Raw genomic sequence first — 20,112 nt, forward strand, 5'->3', positions numbered from 1 at the left:
TGTACTCCCTGGAGAGTTAATTTAACACTGCAGTTTTTGCTGTGTAGGAACATAGAAGTATGCTTAAAGTGCAAAAATAATATATAAAAAGTAAACTATAAGTGTGATGTCATGTTCACTTAAAGAAAACTTAAAAGTATACTTGCACTAAACTAGCAGTTCACTGAGAGTATATTTCAAAGTGTACTTTCGGATACTAAAAATGTAGCTACTATTAGTATTAAAATAGTAAACTACTAGTATACTAGTATAAGTTCACTTTTAGTACAGATGCAGTACAAATGAGAAACGTAGCTGTGAACTAGTTAAAGTTTACTACTGTTACACTTATAGTACACTTAAACGTATACTTCAATTGGGCCAATTTAGTCCCAAGCGGTATTAAAATAGTACACTTACAAGTTTACTACTAGTACATTGATATTATACTTGAACATTACTTTAGTATACTTGATCAAATGAACTTGAAGTATACTAGTTTTTCGTAAGGGGAAGTAGTCCCTTTTAGCAATTTGTTAGCAACCGCCTATTTTAAGACACAGTAAAAGTTTAAAAAATCACAAGCGGGTTATAACTGGTGTGTTTTATGTCATAGATCAAAATGTGAAAGTATTTAGAGGCTTTGTTTACCACAGACCTTATTTCAGGCGATTTAGCAAAAACCCATTCAAAAAACCCATAGACTTTACGCGTCGGAACCGGAAGTCCAAAAATGCTAACTCGCTTTCAGTTTTTGCCTACAAAAATGCGTCATCCCTAGGCCCACTCTAGGCCTTCTCAATATCAAAAACTTTTATATTGAACATAATACAGTGTCAAATCACTATTTTCCAGAGACACAAAATTTGATCATTAACTTCAAAATTGCTTTGGCTGACTAAATCTTACAGATGTTGATATTCAGATGAAATGATAAAATTAAATCTTGCCCACGGGGGGCATCTTACCCCCACTTACCCTATATATCACCAGTCCTTCAGGAATTTGCCACTGGCTCTTAAAGGGGTGATGAACTGAGAAATCAAATTTTCTCTGAGCTTTTGACATATAAGATGTCATCATAAGAATATCCTGTAAGTTTTAGAGCTGAAAACTTACTTGTTAGTCCAATAAAAGCTTTTATTGACACCAGACCCAGCAAACGACAGGATTTTCAAAGTGGCGATCTATGACGTCAAAGGGCAGCAAGCACCGCCTCCGCAGAAGAAGATCAATGCCTATTCATCACTGCCTGTTTAGCCCCGCCCACTGATTTGCGCATGACATGCAATATTAGTGTACAGAAATTGAGTTGCAATGACAAGATCACTGCTTTTATGTGCTCAACAACATGTCTGTGATCAGCTACAGTATTCATCTCTGCAACCTTTCATGCCTTTCATTAAATATAATGTCATAGATCTAAATGTATTGCAACACTTTTCACGATTCGTTAACCTTGAGAGCTGTAATAGTAAAAATGTGGTAAAAGACAGAGTAATACTTGGCTATTTCAAATGGAAAGATGTTAGCCAATCACAGCAGTGGAAGTTTACACTGAAGTCTCACAGCAGACACGCCCCTTAAAACAGAGCGTTCAAACCAGAGGGCTAAAATCAGGGTAGGCCTTTTAATTATAAATTATGATAATAAAGCATACTAACATTATAAGTGCACCCCAGGAAACATTATAAAACAATAAAACAACACAGTTCATGTAAGAAAAAATGATGAGGATGTTGAAGATCTTGATGAAGAAGTTTATTGCAGCGTAGCAGTGACAAAGTACACGTAGCACCTTGGGTTCATCAGAGTCAGAATGAACCCAGAACATCCAAATCTCAAACCTTTTATCCTGTTACAGTTCACCACTCTTCATGTAAATGTAGTTTCTCATGTTTTACCAGCTGTGGTCTGTATGTTAATGAAGTTGTGACACCTCATTGTCTGATATGGTTCTCTGTGTCCCACACCCATACCCATTCTACAATTGATTACCATTTGCTCAGGATTTGATCAACCAAATGGTACATAAACAATATACCAGTTGACTTTCTTCTTCTCTATGATAATTAAGCCATTTTGGGGATGAGCTTATTCTAAAATATACTTTGGAGTGGAATCTGGGTCGAGGTAGACTACAATTTCTTACAGTTCATGACCCCTTTAATATGTGGTTAAACGTGATACCCTTTAATTCGTTTTGGGTTGGCCTATATCAACTGGACAGTCTTATTTATTACTTGTTCCAGAGCAAATCAATTTGGCTAAGGGCAAAGTTAAGTTTCATTACTTTATATTTTTATTTGACTGAATTGATTGCATTTGTATTTATTTCCTATTGTACAAACTTCTTATAGGCTACTTTTAAAATGGTTAATATTGTTCATTAAAATATTATTGTTAAATAAATAATATTTTGTTTTATATAAATAATATGACATATATTGGGTATTGAGAAAGGGTTAGTGATTGTGATTTCGACTTCAACTTTAGTGAAAGTTACATTACTAAGCCTTAATGGCAGAAGAGACTGTCTTTATGAGTGAATCATTACATTTATGTTGAAAGGGACTGAAACGGTTGTAAAAAAGGAAAATATTTTTAAATGCATTGAAGCTCTGACATAGGAAAACCCCTTCACTGCCAAAAGGATAATGGGACAAAGATATTGCTGTCCTCAGTGGACATTCAAACTGATTTTTATTATTAATATAAGATTGACCTGAGGAATAAATGCAGGTAATGCACTCGCTTAGTTGATCTCTCTCATAATAGTCTCTACTCATACAATAAGCTTCATTTAAGCAACTCTGCGTTCTTTTGTTGATAGTTCTAAAGTGAGGTATAGGCTTTGGCTCAACTGTAAACTGTCAACTTGATATTTGAATCCATGGCGGAAGTAGTTCTACACGAAAGAGGGCTTTAAAAGACAACCTTTTATCACAGAGTTATTTACTTTTTTATTTTAACATTATGTATTTTGTACAAAGGAGGTGCATACATTCTGTTTTTTGTTATACTGTTCATTTAATGCTTGCATATACCGTGTCCTGTGTGAGATGATGTTGACTTCTGTTTTTTTGCCCTTTTATCATATTTACAGATGCATATGAAATGCTATAATCTTCATCCCCCTGAAACAAAGAACAAGAAAATGTTTAATAGATTAAAAAATAAAGGTAAGTAGGAATCCCATGTTCATTCTCATTTAAATGCAGTGACTTTTACAGTTTTATAAAGTTACACACACTGTTCTGCCTGCTACTCAACAAAAACATGTTAATTTAATTTCTGTAGAACAAACAGATACCTGTGTGGTCTGTTGACTTTTGTTTATGTTCGTTGATGCAGCCCTTAAATCTTCTGAGGAAAAATAAATATTTTAAAAGATTTGATTTATGCCTACTGTGTTTTTATTTTAAAAATGTAACATAAATGTTCAATGAAGATGTAAAAATGTGTGTTGAACATTAAAATAAATGTGGTTGTGTACAGACATGAATCGTGCAAATGTGCTTGCAAGGCAACACCGAATTGATAGTCCCCATACTTTTTTTATCATTGCCTTCCCCACAGTTTGCTCCATTTAATTCAGCTCATGTTTAACAGTGTTGTAGTGATGTCACTGTAAAATTAGAATTATAATATACATTCCTTGTAAGCAATTTATGCATTTATCTAAAACTTTAACACTATTTATTTGCTGCCTTGCAAGCACCAGTATTTCCTTCAGGAAATAAAAATCCAGTTGTGTGCTATTAACCTTGAAATCTTTTTCTTATCCAGCACAGACAAGCATTTGACACTGATAATAGCGCTAGAGGCACACAGACGATAGGCAGCCAAAGACTGATACCGCAGGTCACCGGATCATGACTGAAATTTTTTGTGTCCTGTTGCGCATCTGTACTTTCATCTGCAAATATAGCAGGATTATGAATATATGGCAGGATTTTAGTTGTGTCAGTTAAGGAAAAACTGCACTTAATTTAGAATTAGAAATGTTTTTCACTTTTGGTCACTCAACAACTGTAAAACATTTTTTGAAATCTTACATATCTGCACTCTACCTTCAAAGTCCAGTTTAGTACAGTGAGTTTGTTCAAGTCTGCATTCAGTGCAGCAGTAGAGCATCAGATCAGTGTCAGAGATGTTCATCAGAAGCAGAGAGTGAGTGTTTGTGGAAGAACTGAGAGCTTTTATCCGTCCTGCGTAACTTGGGTGAATATTAGTGGGCTCTGGTTTAGGTTTACCTCCATACAAATGTTCCATTTTCAAAATCCTGACAAATGTTTGGTTTCCATTTGTAATGATCCAGGTGATCTCTTTATCATCTTTAATGTTACAGGGGAGTGTTGTGTTTCCTCCTGGATGAACTTTCACTGATGATCCTTCAGTGAGAGTCAATGAGATAAAAGTAAAATCTGGAAAAGAAACGGTACAATCTAAGTATAATGAATACACACCTATCTGACAATTAAGTACAGACATACATACTTAGATATCAAGGTGCTCAGCATTGATTTCCCTTCAGTTCAGGTCATCAGTTTTTATAGTCCCTTTAAATGAGAATGATACTGTATGTGCCCTGTCACTTTTATTTGAACACCCTGCATCTTACGATGCAAATGTCCTATGTAAATGGTTATTTTTTTTAAGTCGAGAATTGTCCCTGCTTACTAAAAGTATGAGCGAGCTACTTCTAAGCCTTGCAAATGTTACAGTGCTCAATCTGAAATCTGCAGAATAGCGATTTATGCTTTTTTAAGGTATGTACATACAGTTATTCACATTGGTTATAAAATTGTGTTTGATGACATTGTTTAGTTAAGTACAATAACTTAATTTAAATGATTCGCTGGCAAAATACGGCTTGCTGTAAATGGACTTAAAGACATATTATTTCCAAGCATACTGTCCCTCCGAGCAAAACTATGCATGATATACAATTTCTGCTAATAATCCAAGATATGTTCATATTTAATATTTACTACATAATTATGTTAATAATTACTGCCGGAAGTTAGTTATTTTAGTTTATAAAGTTTTAAATATGGATATTTTTCTTACAAAATCCCATCACTTCACTTCAGAAGGCCTTTATTAACCACCTGGAGCCATATGGATTATTTTTTACGATGGATAGTATGTTTTGGGCCTTGAAACATGCCCCCCCATTCACTACCATTATAAAGCTATAGGATAGCCAGGATATTTTTAAATATATCTTCGATTGTCTTTGTCTAAAAGAAGATAGTCATATACACCTAGGATGACTTGAGGGTGAGTAAATCATGGGATAATGATCATTTTTGGGTGAACTATCCCTTTAAGGTGTTCCCAGAGTGTTCCTGAGTGAGTTTTGTATTAAAGACTGTTTTCTAATTTATTTATCTTTGTGCGCTACATATATAAACAACCTGTGACTGTACAGTTTATTATTTGCAGCATTTTCACTGCAGCTGCAGAGACGCGCGAGTATTCACACTGGAAGCGTTTGTACAGCGTCACAGCAGCGGCTCCAAGATACATATAAAGTGAGCATTTCTTTACAAAGACAGCTATAAATTAGTTTTTATAAGTTGGTCATTTATAAACTTGATAGTCTTGAAAGTTTGTTAACATGGGAAGGTGTACAACATTCTCATATAAACGTAAATACATAAATAAATAAAAATAAATAAATAAAAGCCTTTGCTGCACACGAATGAGGTAAGCGTTGTGTTTTACATCATCTTTATGCAAAAAATGTTTGAATTTATTTATAGATTTTTCTGTAAATGTGACGTGCTGTTTCTGACAAACCAAAATGAATTAAAAGTAACCTGCAAAGAACCACTTTGTCACTTTTATTTTGGCTTGTTCAAGACTGGCAGATTAAATTTTTTTTTTATTTTTTATTTTTTTTTAATTGTTACATGTTTAAGGCCGTGTTAAGAAGTAAATTTACTGCACAAATTATTGCTAACATGGTCTTATATTGGTTGTAATTTCAGTTGTGGTCCATGTGGGTTGCTGGTAAATATGTGTTTTGGTAGGACTATTTGAAAATTACTCATTAAGAAAATACTAATTTATGTTACGACATCAAAGATGGTTATACTCAAGCACACATTTAAGTATTTATTAGAATTCAGACATTGTCAGACATTCAGGCTTAGTTTTATTGTTTCACCATAATGTCATGAAACAAGGTACCATGACTTCAGTAATTTAATTTGAACAAAATTTACCTTATAATGTTATATATTTATGTTCAATATTTTTTTAATAAATAAGGAAAATGTATTAAGTCTTTTTGTTGCTGTTGTTGTTGTTTATTAGAAATGACTGGTTTAGTTTCTTGACTACATGCAGTTAAGGTTTTTCATTTTCATTTCTTACGTTCAGAAGTTGGTTCCTGAATAAGTCTTATCCATTCTTTAGCTTTGTCATTCCCAGTAGTGGGTCACTCTGGTAAAGTCCAGCACATGGCTTCAAACTTCTCATAAGAAATTATTCAAAAATGTACTTAAATCAATTAAAAGATTCTTATATAACTAAGAAATCTTTTTAAACCCTAAGGCATGTCAGACTTTTTATTCTCAAGTAATTCTCAAAAAGGCATTGCTGAATTCTGAAACACAGCAGTAACATCAACTAATTTCACAAGAGAGTAGTACACAGATTATTCATATATTGAGCAGATTTGCTAAAGGTCAAAACACAAAGTGTTTGGCATACTCACAAATCAATCCTCTCAGCATCATTTTCTCTGTGTTTCTCTTTTTGTAGTTGCAAGCAGAATGAAAGCCACTTGTGGTTTTTTCGCCTTTTGTCTGAATGTCATAGATGCCCTCTACTCATCAATATAGGCAACAACCCTGTAATACGAGAAGATATATACACACAAAGAAATGTATGTAATTTAAATGTGATAAAACAGTTAACAATGTATAATAACAGTGTAACAAAGTATAATGTATCACTTAAATCAACACATTAGTTGCTTATAATTAGGTGCTTTTTCTTTTAAAATAATAAAAAACAAATTACGAAAAACCTCAAGATTTTGCTGTTGAATAATTGATAATGATTTTGCTGATGTAATTACCTTATTCTGCTTTTACACATTGTGCTTTTACACATTTGTGCTTCATTAAATGATCAAGTCAGCAAAGCATTGTTTATTACTTTTGGCAAAAAGAAGGACTGTACAAATCACAATAAGCAGAAATTGCAGCTTTGAAATGCCAATTTGGCGGTCACACTGCACTTTTCATTCCATTGACTTCCATTCAAATGCAAGCTCATGTGAAAAGTTTTGCATTTCGCTGCAAGTTTTGTGAACTCTGACCTGCGATTTCACATCATGTGAAGACGTCCGACCAGTAGAAGATTGATTTGTCACCACAAGATCTCTTGGCCGAGACTGATATTTTTGCAGTAAAGTCGAGTAGGTTGTATATTTTTATATTTTAATGTATTACTATATGTTATATATTGAATTGATGTTTTTTTATTATTAAATGGTTGAAAGAAAAAAAAGTAACTATTGTCAACATTGTCATATAACTATTGAATTCATGTTTATAAAAAGACGCGCTGTAGACCGTGACGTCACATCACAACCATTGCAGCATCCAATGAAATTTCGCACATTCAAAGTCTAGTGTGACCGCGGCTTAACACTGGGTTGTAACCTTACCAGACCCGATGCAATAAGATTTCCAGCGGCATGCAATTTGTCTGTCCATACCAGACTCAACTTGAGACGCAACAAAATCAATCAAAAATCACTGCCAATCAGAAAGAGCATGTGGGCGGGCTCTCTCTGCAAGCGCACTGCATTTGCAACGAAATGGATAAGTACATTATCAAATTCATAAATCTTACACCGTTTTAACATGATTAAAAATACAAAGTGACTGAAAAAATCTTTTTTTTAATCATAGAATACACATTTGTTCACTTTGAGTTGACAGTTTGAACATTGTTTCCTTAAATTTATTTTCAAGATCTGCCTATCCATTGTTGATTTTAGCTTATTTGATCATTTTTCTCTTTGCTTGTCTGGCTGTTATAACTGGAATAAAAATATGGCAGGACTTTTACTTTCTGACCCCTGGACTTTCCACCTCTGGTTCCAGCCACTACAGCACAGAAATAGAAACTGTTTGTAACATATAATCGTGTCATATCACCATTGTGGCTGGTTAGTAGCCTACAAAACAACTGATTAAAAGATCAATTTTCTTGCATGTCGTGTCTGGTTAGAATGTTTTCTGAAACGTTTTCTAAAAAATACCTGCAATTGCTGATAAAGAAGCTACTCTATAACAGTCAGGAGTCAAGAGCTCAACTAAAGCAACCACCAATCTCCATGATGGTGACCTCAAACCAAACATCTAAACTTCTGTTAATTCTCAATAAGAGCTTCTGTAGACGTGTGACAGAAATAAAGTCAGTCAGGGCAGCGTTTCCCAAAAGCATCGTAAGCCTAAGATGATCGTAGCTCCATTGGTTTCAATAAATCAATTAATTAAAGTTGAAAGTTAAATCAAAATTAAATCAAAATTAAGTTGAAAGAACCTTTGAGGAACATTATACCTTATAAATGCATACTGGGAGTCATGAGTTGTATGGTGGCTCCCAGCATGCATTGTGGCATGAAGGATGTCACTATTGTTGAGATTCATATGCTGATTCTTGATGTCTGTGTGTCTAAAGATTTATTTTTTTTTTTTTAAATTTGCACTTTAAAAGTCAAGATACTGAATATCTGATCTGTAGCAAGAAAGTATTGTTGGTGAATGTAACCTATTAAAAACAAATATGCACTTTTGCTCAGGAGAACAATTAGTAAATGATTTTGCTTTATGATGATGAAAATTATATCACGCTTTCATTTTGTTTCTGGTTTCTTTGCAACAAATGGTGTGTTTTAGTAAACACTGTTACAAAGACCACATACTCACACAAAAAGCCAAGACTCAAACTGACCAACTAAAGGAAAGACTGACCACCGAAAAGGTGACCAAACATCTTCAATAAAACATCAACATCTAAACCTCTGTTAATTCTCAAAAAGAACTTCTGCTGAGATCCTGAGAGATTTATTGTCTTCTTTTATTTTCAGTCAATTTCAGGCTGTGTGGCTTTAAGTCAGATGTAGTTGTGTTTCATTTTCTGAAAGTGTAAACATTATGTTGAACCAACATCACATTGTAACCCTGATTTAATGCCATTACCATTGATTTTTTGTTGAAATTTCAACATAGTTTCAACATTAATTGAGGATGCAAAAGTGATATTGATTCAATGCCGTTAACGTTGACACATTAACGTTGATTTAACATTATTTCAATCATTGATGCTATCTGGGAATTAATTTCTTACAGTATTTATTAATTTTTGTTAACAGTAGTTAAAAAATGTGATTGTTCAATGTTAGTTAACATAAGCTCAGGACCAATAAATAATAAGAATAGATACAACCTTTAATTTGATTAATATAATAGTAAATTAAAAGTACATTAACTGAGAATAATAAATGCTTTAGAAGTATTTTTCATTGTTAGTTCCTGTTAACTAATGTAGTTTTACCCAAACGTGCACTTACTTTTGTTTCTCCAATAGCTACTTCCTGTGTCCCTCTGTTTCAGCGAGCAAGTATGATAAGGCTTGACACATACTTGATTTCAGTGGAAAGATGACTGATTATCTGTACGAGAGCTTACTTGGAATTTTTGGAGTAATTGAAAAGGCATCTAATCCACCAACATTCTTTGGAACCCTATAGGTAAGAGTGCTTTTTAGCAAAATACCTGTTGGAGGAACTGTGGTGTAAGTCTTGAGAAATGTGTTAAAGCCCCTGAGTTCCTGTATCAGGAAATCCATGTGTTTAACAAGAAAACAGTTGACATGACTGAGACTTCCGTAGAAGGTATTTGGCTACAGCTAACCTCTGTAGTGTGAGATCAAATGCGTCAATACATTTCAATTACAGTCAGTCTTAGTGACTGCACAAAGAGCTTTACCACAATAAGGAACTTTTAATATGGTTTCATCTTGTGTTTGATTACATTATACATACAGTAGCAAAGAGAAGCTATTTACTAAACTACAAATAACATTACTTGAAAACTGTGAAAGTAAGAAATACAAAATAGTGCTATCTAATGGTCATTAGTTTGAACAATTTCTACTGCTGCAATTACTGTAAACTTGTGAAAAAGTGAATTTCAGGTGGAGTTTGAAGGTAGATTCCAGTGCAATTCAATAAACTGGACTGGACAGACACTTAAAATTATTTGTTTGTGAACAAGCATTTGTTTTTAGTAAATTTAAGTGTCAGGGTTATGTTAGGTTTTTTTGTGTTTGAGTTCCTTGTTTTGTTTTCTTGTTTCCTTCCAGAAAGTTCTCAATTGTTCTCATAGCAACTGTTTGATTGATATATATATTGCCCTGAGTTTCTTTGGTCCTTTTTTTCTGGTACTGTCTTTGTTTTACAAAGCTTTTATGTTTGTTCCTGTGTTTGCTTCTGCATAGATTACACTCTCAGAAAAAAAAAAGTACATAATTGTACCTTTAGGGGTACAATAGCTTGTCACTGAGGCTGTACCCTCAAAGGTACAAATTTGTACCCTTGTGATTTGTATCTTAAGAGACCAGTTTTGTACCTTAAGAGACCAGTTTTGTACCTTTGGTGACAATTTTGTACCTTTATTTAACAGTACAAAAACTGACCCTTCAAAAAGGGTACAAAATTGGCTTTGACAGCGTACAATCATTGACTATAATGAGATAATTGATGATTGAGTGATGATTGACAATTAGTGGTGACCCCTGATGTTAATAAGCAGAATCACTGAAGGAAAAAGGTGTTAATTAATGTTTTATGGAACGTTTCATTGATTCATTTTTTAAGAATCAATAAATGCAGTAATCAATTCTTAATCATTAATTGTAATTCTTTTATGAACATCGTTTATAGATAAATGGGTCTCTATAAATAGACAAAGATTTGCCATATAGAAAACATTGTGTTTGTATATATAAGGACATGGCAAAACAAACATGCATACAATCTAAAATAAAAACTACTGCTTTCTGACAAAAACATACAAACAAACAATAAACTCACTATTTGAATAATTGATTAGAATTATGTATAAACTATATGCCAATCATAATATGTCTGTTTACCTTTTTCATTCATCATCTGCTCCAACACATTTGTCACCACAGATGATGTGAAAAGTAAACACAAAATAAAGATCCATCTGATGGTCACAAAATCAATATTTACTGCCTCCCGATTCTCCACATCATGGTCTAAATCACACAGAAAGATACATAGAAAAGGTTTGAATTGTTTTTCTTTTTTTGGCATGTGACTTCATATGACTAAAATAACAAACCTGATTTTATCAAATTGGAAAACATTGACCACTTTATTAAATGTATTAATTATATTAGTTGAAGAATAGTTTCCTACCACTGAAGTCCAGCTTTGTGCAGTGAGATTGATGAAGTTGGTTGTCAGTGCAGCAGTAGAGCATCAGATCAGCTTCGGTGATGTTCTTCAGCTGAAGAGTGTGTGTGTGTTCAAGAGAAATATCTGAAGTGATGCGATTTGTATAATTTGAGTTTGTATAGGAAGCCACTGGTTTTTCCACCCTGGACGAAATCTAATGTAAGAATATTAACAATTGTGTGTACACCATCAGTTACAATCCAAATGATTTCAGTGTCATCTTTAAAACTACAGGGTAATGTAATATTGTTCCCTTGACTGACTTTTACTGATGCTCTCGCTGAGTCAGAAAGACAAAAGAGAAACATGGAGATGATATAAAAGCACGTTTTATAATATTGGATGACTGAATTTTGAGAAAAAAGTCGAAATAAAATGTTGAGAATAAACTCATTAAATTACGAGAAAAAACGTGTTAAATTTCAAGAAAAAAGTCGAGATAAAATGTTGAGAATAAACTCGTTAAATTTCGAGAAAAAAGTCGAGATAAAATGTTGAGAATAAAGTCATTAAATTACGAGAAAAAAGTTGTTAAATTATGAGAAAAAAGTCGTTAAATTATGAGAACAAATTCGTAATTTAACGAATTTGTTCTCGTAATTTAACGACATTTTTTCTCATAATTTAATGACTTTATTCTCAACATTTTATCTCGACTTTTTTCTCATAAACAAGTTTTTTTCTCGTAATTTAAGGAGTTTATTCTCAACATTTTATCTCGACTTTTTTCTCGAAATTTAACAACTTTAATCTCGAGATGGTTTTATTTTTTTATTATTGCTTGGCCCTAATCCTCTTCCATAGAAATCAGGAGCCATATTCACAAAACATCTTAAGGCTAAAAGTAGCTCCTAACTTGCCGATTTAAGAGAAACTCTTAAAAATAATGGGCGTGTCAGTCCTAATTTTAGGAGTCCTAAATTTTTGCTCTAAGAGTATTTCACAAAGCATTTTAACGCTAAAACTATCTCCTAAGTCTGTGAAACATTAGGAGTATTCAAGAGGACTCCTAAGTCCCTAAGACCAAATCACAAACAGTCCTAATCCACCCGAAGACACTGTACACCATCGAGACAATAGCGACAGAGCCTTAGGTGCTGAACCTTTTCTTCATAAATGCAATACATTTTGATTAATAGATTTGAATCTACGATGACACGCCAAAAATAAATCTTTAACAAATAAATAAATATTGTCTGATTACCTGTGGCAATGGTTTTCACGAGTTCACACTTACACATGATATACAAATATATATTTGGTGTGCTGTGGAGATTGAGGCTTCCGAGCTTGGAATTTAGCCCAAACCCCAAAGTTCTCCCCGTATCCCCAGCCGAGAGTGAGGAACGGGGTGGCGGAGAGATCTCTCAAGCTGATTAGAAAGACCGTTTGAATGTGTTTTTCCCAAACTTTGTTTATAAAACATAATTTGCACTTGAATTCTGCATTCTCTTAAGATGCAGACATCCAAGAGGCGGACAATTAACTGTAGCCTATATACTAGTTTAATTAGTGACACTTAGCCTATTTTTTAAAACCTTTATGGCAACGATATGGCAACATTTTTATTAAAAAAAATCTTCATTTGAATAGGGCAACATTTGTATTTTAAAACCTTTATTTTAATATGGAAACATGACACCTCATTCTACAATATTTCTATGATTAAATCGCTGACTCCTCCCCCATCAGCCAATCACTGTGTGAATACTCCATAGCAACGAAGTCAACCCCGCCCTTACTCTTAGCTTAAGACTTCAGTCTATTCCTTAGTAAAAGTTGGTCTCAGCAGCTTTGTGAATAGGTTTTAAGAGAAAACTCTTAGCTAAGAACTTTTACTGCCATTTAGGAGAACTCTTAACGGTAAGATAAAATGTTTTGTGAATACGGTCCCAGATTATCAAACCACTATGTGATGATAAAAATGTTATCAACAAATAGCTAATATTATCTCAGTACGTTTTCTTTTGCTGTACTTGCCATAATAAACAGTTACAACAACCAAAGAAAAGCTAACATTAAAAAGTTAAGTCGAACCACACAACTAATGCAAACACCGGTCTCCATAATGGTGACATCAAATCAAACTATTACTATTACGACATCGGCATCTAAATCTCTTTTTATCTCAATAAGAACTTTTATACACATATGACAGAAATAAAATCAATCTGGTTTGTAATGTGAAGCTTGTAATGTTGTCTTTGGAGTTGTTTAATGACACTGGAGCTTGACGTCAAAACAATTTTGTGTTTAGACATCAACCTGATTTTCATTTTCGATCAAAATTTGACATCTATGGGTGACCCTGGAGTCCACATTCATTGCCCGATGGGAAACTTCCCTCTAAAAACTTTATAAGAATGTTAGGGGATAATGTTCTAACAATGTTATCACTAAACATTTTTACAATGCTTTTAAATAATGTTATCCCACCTTTTTAGGAGAATATTCTGGGAACAAAAATAAAACTTGCCGCTGAAAACATTTCCAGAAAATAGCATAATGATCTCAAAACATTCTTAGAACAATAGCATTTCTAGCTGGGAATGTATCTTTCTGAAAAAAGTATTTGACGCATAGCCATTATTATTCTATTCACCAATAGTACTGTCTTGCTGCAGATCATATTCTGATATTTTTTTAAACACATTATGGAAAAATCAAGAATCAGCATATGAATCTTAACAATAGCCACATGCTTCATGCCGCAGTGCATGCTGGGACCTAAGTATACAACTCATGACTTTTCTTTATAAATGCAATACATTTTGATTTATAAAATGTAATCTATAATGAGATGCCAAAAAAAAAAATCTTTAACAAATAAATAAATAGTGTCTGATTATCTGTGGCAGTGGTTTTACAATTAACTGTATATACTAGTTTAATTAGTGACACTTAGCCTATTTTAAAACCTTTATGGCAACAATGGCAACATTTTATTTTGATTTTTTTATTAAAAAATATTTACTTGAATAGAGCAACATTTGTATTTAAAAACCTTTATTTTTCATTCTACAATTTCTATGATTAAATAGCTGACTCCTCCCCATCAGCCAATCACTGTGTGTTTACTCCATAGCAACAAGGTCAACCCCGCCCTTACTCTTAGCTTTAGACTTCAGTCTATTCCTTACTAAAAGTTTGTCTCAGCAGCTTTGTGAATAGGTTTTAAGAGAAAACTCTTAGCTAAGAACTTTTACTGCTATTTAGGAGAACTCTTAGTGGTAAGATAAAATGTTTTGTGAATACGGCCCCTGATCTGTAGCGAGAAAGTATTGTTGGTGAATGTAACCTATTAAAAACAAATACACTTTCGGTCAAAAAGAACTTCTGCTGAGATCCTGAGAGATTATTGTCTTCTTTTATTTTCAGTTGATTTCAGGCTGTGTGGCTTTAAGTCAGTTGTAGTTGTGTTTCATTTTCTGAGAGTGCAAACATTGATTCAATGCCATTACCATTGATTTTTTTTGTTGAAATTTCAACATTTTTTACACATTAACTGAGGATGCAAAAGTGATATTGATTCAATGAGGTTAACGTTGACACATTAACACTGATTTAACATTATTTCGATCATTGCTTGCTATCTGGGAATAGGCTGTACCAGCTGTTAAAAAAGCAAAATGAACATTAAACAGAGACACAGAGCAAAACTTCTAATAAAGTGAATACAGACAGAGAAGAGATGAGCAATTAGGATTTTTTTTCTGCATGTAGTTACTTGTGGGTTGTCTAAACATAAAAACATGTCCTAACTTTAAAACTTTTTCCCTGTCAAACATATAGTCAGCCACATCTTGCTGTTCACTGGAGAGACACAATGGCCATTTATAACCATAGCCCTTTACCACAATGAATCATGTGGAGAAATGTGCTGTGGTATCTGTGCTACAGACCACAGCTAACCTAGAAAGAGTGCAATCATTTCTAAAGAACAACGGATGGAAAGATGGACACACCACTAAGACTGGAAATAAGGTTATGACAGCAGAGGACTTTATTGCATTGTGTGATGTCTATTTAAAAGGGCATTTAAAAATGATTAGTTTAATAAACATTTAATTAGTTCTAAAAAACAGGTGTGAATTAAAAAAAAAACATGCATAGTTTGCTTTGGTAAATAATAGTTCCCTTTCGAAAGGGAACTTCTACTCTGCGCTGACTGCGCTAGGGGAACGTCCTCCGTGACCCGTGCTCGAAATGCCAAAAATCACCACACTCCAATCCTATTGGCCGGCGACAGCCTATCACGTCAAATGGCGCGAACCGTGACGTATAAAGGGAGCGCCTGGGGAAACAGCCGGCATCCTCTTGTCTTTTCGCGACTGCTTTTGCTCGTGCCTTTTTCACTCTGCCAAAGTTAGTATGTCTGCTAAATCGTTCAGGAAGTATGCTGATCCTTGTCCCAGGTTTCTGACACCGGAGGACACACACAACTTGTGCGTTTTCTGTCTGGGCGAGGAGCACGCACGGACAGTACTCGAGGGTGCTGCCTGTGCTAACTGTGAGCGTTTTCCTATGAGAACGCTCCGTTCTCGTTTGGCCCTCTTCTCGAGGGGAGAGGTGTCATCACCGCTGCCTGGTGGTTCCGGCCCCGCTCGTGCTGAGGCTCAGCGGCGATTGAAATCATGGGGCTCGCAGGTGGAGCTCGCTGAGGAATTTGAGAGGGGTGTCAATCTTTCTCAAGCTGAAGCGGCTGACGAGGACGCGCTTCTGGCGGATGACGATGATGTTGTATCCTTAACATCCTCAGACCCAGGAGCGAGTGCTCTCTTGGCTCAAGGCCCCGGGGAGCAGGAGATGGCCGAGGTGGAAGAAGCGGGCGAGCCCGCGGCTCCCGCTAGACCTCTCTGCGCGGCGTTTTCTGAGTTACTGGAGGTTATGGAACGCGCCTCGAGCAGACTGCAGCTGCCCTGGGAGCGCGTGAGGAGGGAACCCGCTCGCAGCAGGTTAGACGATCGTTTTCTCTCTACTCATAACCCGGCAACTCCAGCGAGCCTTCCATTCCTTCCCGATCTTCATGCTGAGATCAAGAAGGCATGGAAGAACCCGTACTCGGCCCGAATCCATCAGCATCAGTATCAGCGAGCTGACTTCGCTGATGTTGAGGGATTGGGCCAGCATGGGTACGTGTCGATGCCTCCTGTGGAAGAGACGTTTGCGAACTATCTCGCTACAGGGAGTGCACCGACACTGAAAGCTCCGGCACTGCCATCCAAAGCGTTGAAGGTGACGTCACGTTTGAATGGCAGGGCTTACGCCGCTGCAGGTCAGGCTGGTGCGGCGTTGCACACTATGTCAGTGCTTCTGGCGTATCAGGCTGATCTGCTTACGGATTTTGATCAGGGTCAAGGTCTTTCCGCTGAGGCGGTCGCGGAGTTGCGTCGGACCACGGATCTCGCTCTGAGGGCCACCAAACAAACTGCCGCCTCGATCGGTCGATCTATGGCGGGCATGGTGGCCACTGAGCGGCATCTGTGGCCCAACTGTGCGGACATCGGGGAGAAAGAGAAACATTTTCTCCTCGATGCCCCGGTTTCGCCCACTGAACTTTTTGGCACCTCCGTGCAGGCGGTGGTTGAGAAGTTCAGGGAGGCGAAGACGCGCTCCGCGCCGTATAGATCTTGCATCCCGCTCAGATCCAGCTCTGGGCCCAGACAGCCGGGAGGTCCCGGGCCTTCTCGAGCCGAGGCTCAGAGGCAGGCCCAGAGGGAAAGTGTCGCCGCTCGTGCGCCTCCTCCTCCTCGGAGTAAGTCGCAGAGACGGCGAGACACTAGAAGGAAGAAGCAAGATCTGAGGGAGGTGATCGAGGAGCGCCGGTAATCGATCCCCTCTCTCGCGAGGGCTTTTTCTCGTCCTCGCTCTTCCTTCGCCTCCCGGTAGCGTTTTGTGACATCTATATGCTGCGGGCTTTACAGTCGGGCTGATGTAGTGGGCCTATGATGAATATTTTTCTGACGGCCCGCCGTCTGGCTTGATAGTGAAAGTGCTTTTGGGCTTTGGAACTTTGGATTTTCCCCTCCGTGTGACGTATCGGGGAGGAATCTGCCTTCTACGAGCCGCAGGAGGTAAGCCAGGTCCATTTTTCATTCTTTATGTAGACCTTGCTTTGCCTGTATAGCTTCCCGTGCATATAGTTGTCATCTGTTCATGTTTTATGGGGTTATTTGGGCAAATAACTGTATGTTAGGCTGACTGTGACAGGCAGGCCCTTTATGGCCGCTTTGTTGTTTTACCGTTGATGTAGTTTCTCGGCTGATACTGTGTATAGCTAGAACTAGCTTTCGCTATTGTCAGTTATGTGTTGGCCAGTTTTTTCGGCCGCCTAATGCTGTCGCTCACGCTGCTTTCTCCGTGTGTTTAGGAATTTGTAGCCCGAGTGTAGCGTGGTCTACATACAGTCCTTAGCTAGCGGCTAGGCTAGAACTAGGTTAGGTGTATGTTTGTTTACATCCCCCTGTCATGACTATTCCCCTGTGGTTGTATAGTTCCTAGTTCTGGCCTCCTTCTGAGGAAGTTGCTGGCCGTATTTTTGCCCATATTTTCCCTTCATATGTTTATGCAGGCGTATTATGTGAACGTGTTTTGTGCTGCCACAGGTTACACCTGTTCTCTATGATAGCAGGCTTTTCCGGCCTCTATTTATGAATACGGTGTTGTTGTTGTGCTCCCCGGTTAGGGTTTGTGTTCCACTGCGTGCATCACCTGTTGGATCGCACACTCAGTATGAGTGTTGGGAGTTTTGTTTGCCCGACTTCTCACGGTCGTTCGCACCACAGCATCTGGGATTTGTTGCTGTTTTATTGTTGGCTATTTGTGTTTAGCCTCTCTGTATGCAGCTTGTTGGATACAGCACTGTTGCTTTACGATGCTCGTTACGCTCACGCTGTTTAGCATGTTTAACATTGCCTGCTGGAATGTGTATGCCTAGTCTCAGGTTGTGTAGCTAGTTCCCTTAAATCTGTCATTTTAGGTTATACTGGCCCTTCCTGGTAGCTAGGGCCCTGTCATGACCACGGGCTAGTGCCACATGGTTCTTTAAATAGCAGGCCTCTCCAGGCCTCTTTTATAGCTTCCTGTTGGCCCAGCTACGCTGGTCATGTACGGCCATCATTCCATGATGAGTCATACATCACTCTGTTGTTGCCAGGTGTTTATGGAAGTTGTTGGCCCCCGTTGGGGCCTCCTTTCATGTTTTATCTAGCATGTTGGCACTGCTGTATGGGTTTCTGTATGTCTCATACCCCTTGGGTGTTGTATTAACGCACTAGCTATCGCCGCACATTTTTAAGGTTACAGGCCGTTTCAGGCCTTCCTTTGCTAGCATGTCGGAGTTTAGCTTGGTACTCCTCTCGCTGAGAGTAAAAGATGTTTTTACTGAGTATTTTGTGCGTTTATTCCCTTTAGCTCTAGTCGAGCTAAAATAGTTTCTCTGTCTATTTAACAGGTTCTATTTTTGCTCCTAGAACTTTATTGGCCGCTGGCTGATGTCGCGTGTGACGGGTAGGCCGTAAGGGCCTCCTGTGGAGCATGCTGACCTTTGACAGCAAATAACACTGCCACGGGCTGGGATTATAGGCCCATGGGGCCTTTCCTTAGCGCATGATGGCGTATGTTGTACTCCTCTTGCTTAAAGAGTAGAAGGTACTTCACCGAGTGCACTGCTCGTTGGTTTGTGTTGGACGGGCTGTCTCGTGGGCACTTGCAGCTGTTATGTCTTGGTGTTTGCTCCACCTTGATATGCAATAGGGTGTGGCCCTACAGGCCATCCTGGGCTACCGCCGTCTGCATTTAGTTCTAGTTCTCTAATGAACTCTGGTTATGTTGTAGGCCCTTTTCCCGGCCTCCATGACTATGTGCCCACTTTACGGTCTGTCTGTTAGGTTGAGCTTTGTACTTCCCTTCGGGGTTAACTGCGTAATTGTGCTTAGCTCCCTAAGCTGGTATGGTTGTAGACTTCTATGAAGTCTCCCGTTAGACCGGCCCCCAGGCTGGTTTGTGCTCCCCTGGGTCAGGGGTCTTCAGCGCACAGCCTCCTCAGCACCTTGTTAACGGCTGAGTAGATCCTTGGATGAGTGGTTGTACTCCCCTCATACGAGGGTCCAGAGCGTTTAGCTGAGTTCTGCTCTCCAGGATGCCCATCTCTGCGTGTGGGTTTGAGTTGCTTACTGCCCTTTCGCAGTCGCTCTTTCCTGCTCTCCTCTCTGGAGTTTGCGCTTGGAGATTCTGTATATCAGACAAGGTTGGCTAGGCCGGATTTAACTTCGCTGGATCTGGCTAGGCCTCCTTGGTGGCAGCGGGATGGATTTTTCCCCCCGAGTGACTGGCCGAGGTTCCTGTGGTTCCTTGGCCACATTCCCTTAAAGGGACCACCCCCTCTCGGGCTGTTGGTTCCAGATGCTCGAGCAGCCTTGGTAGGCTTTTTTCGGAAGGCCTCTTTTAGGCTCAGCTTGGGCTGTTGGCCGTAGGGAATGCTGTCACTGACAGCCTTGGAGTTCTGCCCCCGGTTTTTCCCTGGAACTGCTGGATGTGTGTCCTGACATTTGGGCTGGCATTCTCCTCTAGCATGGCGGCATGGGTATATCGTTCCCCTAGCGCAGTCAGCG

The 20,112-nt window shown here is 37.8% G+C and overlaps 1 protein-coding gene and 1 long non-coding RNA gene across 4 annotated transcripts in view; one reads left to right on the forward strand and one right to left on the reverse strand.

Moving 5' to 3' along the window:
• Nucleotides 1-6,875, forward strand: part of LOC125257576 — a 35,577-nt gene extending 28,702 nt beyond the window's left edge. The window contains exons 2-3 of one of the 2 annotated variants that reach the window (XR_007182422.1): nucleotides 3,086-5,519; nucleotides 6,757-6,875. This is a non-coding gene — a long non-coding RNA (uncharacterized LOC125257576). Of the gene's footprint in view, nucleotides 1-3,085; nucleotides 5,668-6,756 lie in introns of those variants that run through there. The other variant, XR_007182421.1, reaches the window with a different exon arrangement.
• On the reverse strand, nucleotides 1,726-6,845 carry LOC125257574. 2 transcript variants are annotated; one of them, XM_048174023.1, is made up of 5 exons: nucleotides 6,710-6,845; nucleotides 4,053-4,406; nucleotides 3,746-3,898; nucleotides 3,293-3,342; nucleotides 1,726-3,116 (listed from the first exon to the last, which is right to left on the reverse strand). In XM_048174023.1, the coding sequence occupies exons 1-5, from the start codon at nucleotides 6,729-6,731 to the stop codon at nucleotides 3,006-3,008; spliced, it is 690 nt and encodes a 229-aa protein (XP_048029980.1). In that variant the 5' UTR covers nucleotides 6,732-6,845; the 3' UTR covers nucleotides 1,726-3,005. The 2 variants fall into 2 exon arrangements, with proteins under 2 accessions (XP_048029980.1, XP_048029979.1); XM_048174022.1 differs by having other exon boundaries at nucleotides 3,293-3,345.
• Nucleotides 6,876-20,112: the final 13,237 nt, after the last annotated feature.

Source organism: Megalobrama amblycephala, linkage group LG22 (genome assembly GCF_018812025.1).
Source record: "Megalobrama amblycephala isolate DHTTF-2021 linkage group LG22, ASM1881202v1, whole genome shotgun sequence".
NCBI lineage: Eukaryota > Metazoa > Chordata > Actinopteri > Cypriniformes > Xenocyprididae > Megalobrama > Megalobrama amblycephala.

Coding starts and splice junctions, on each gene's coding strand:
- LOC125257574 (XM_048174022.1), bottom strand. CDS start 6,731: ATGATGCTGAGAGGATTGATTT. Junction 3,899..4,052: donor TACTAAACTGGACTTTGAAG/GTAGAGTGCAGA, acceptor CTATATTTGCAG/ATGAAAGTACAGATGCGCAA. Junction 3,117..3,292: donor AAAGTCAACAGACCACACAG/GTATCTGTTTGT, acceptor TCTTTGTTTCAG/GGGGATGAAGATTATAGCAT.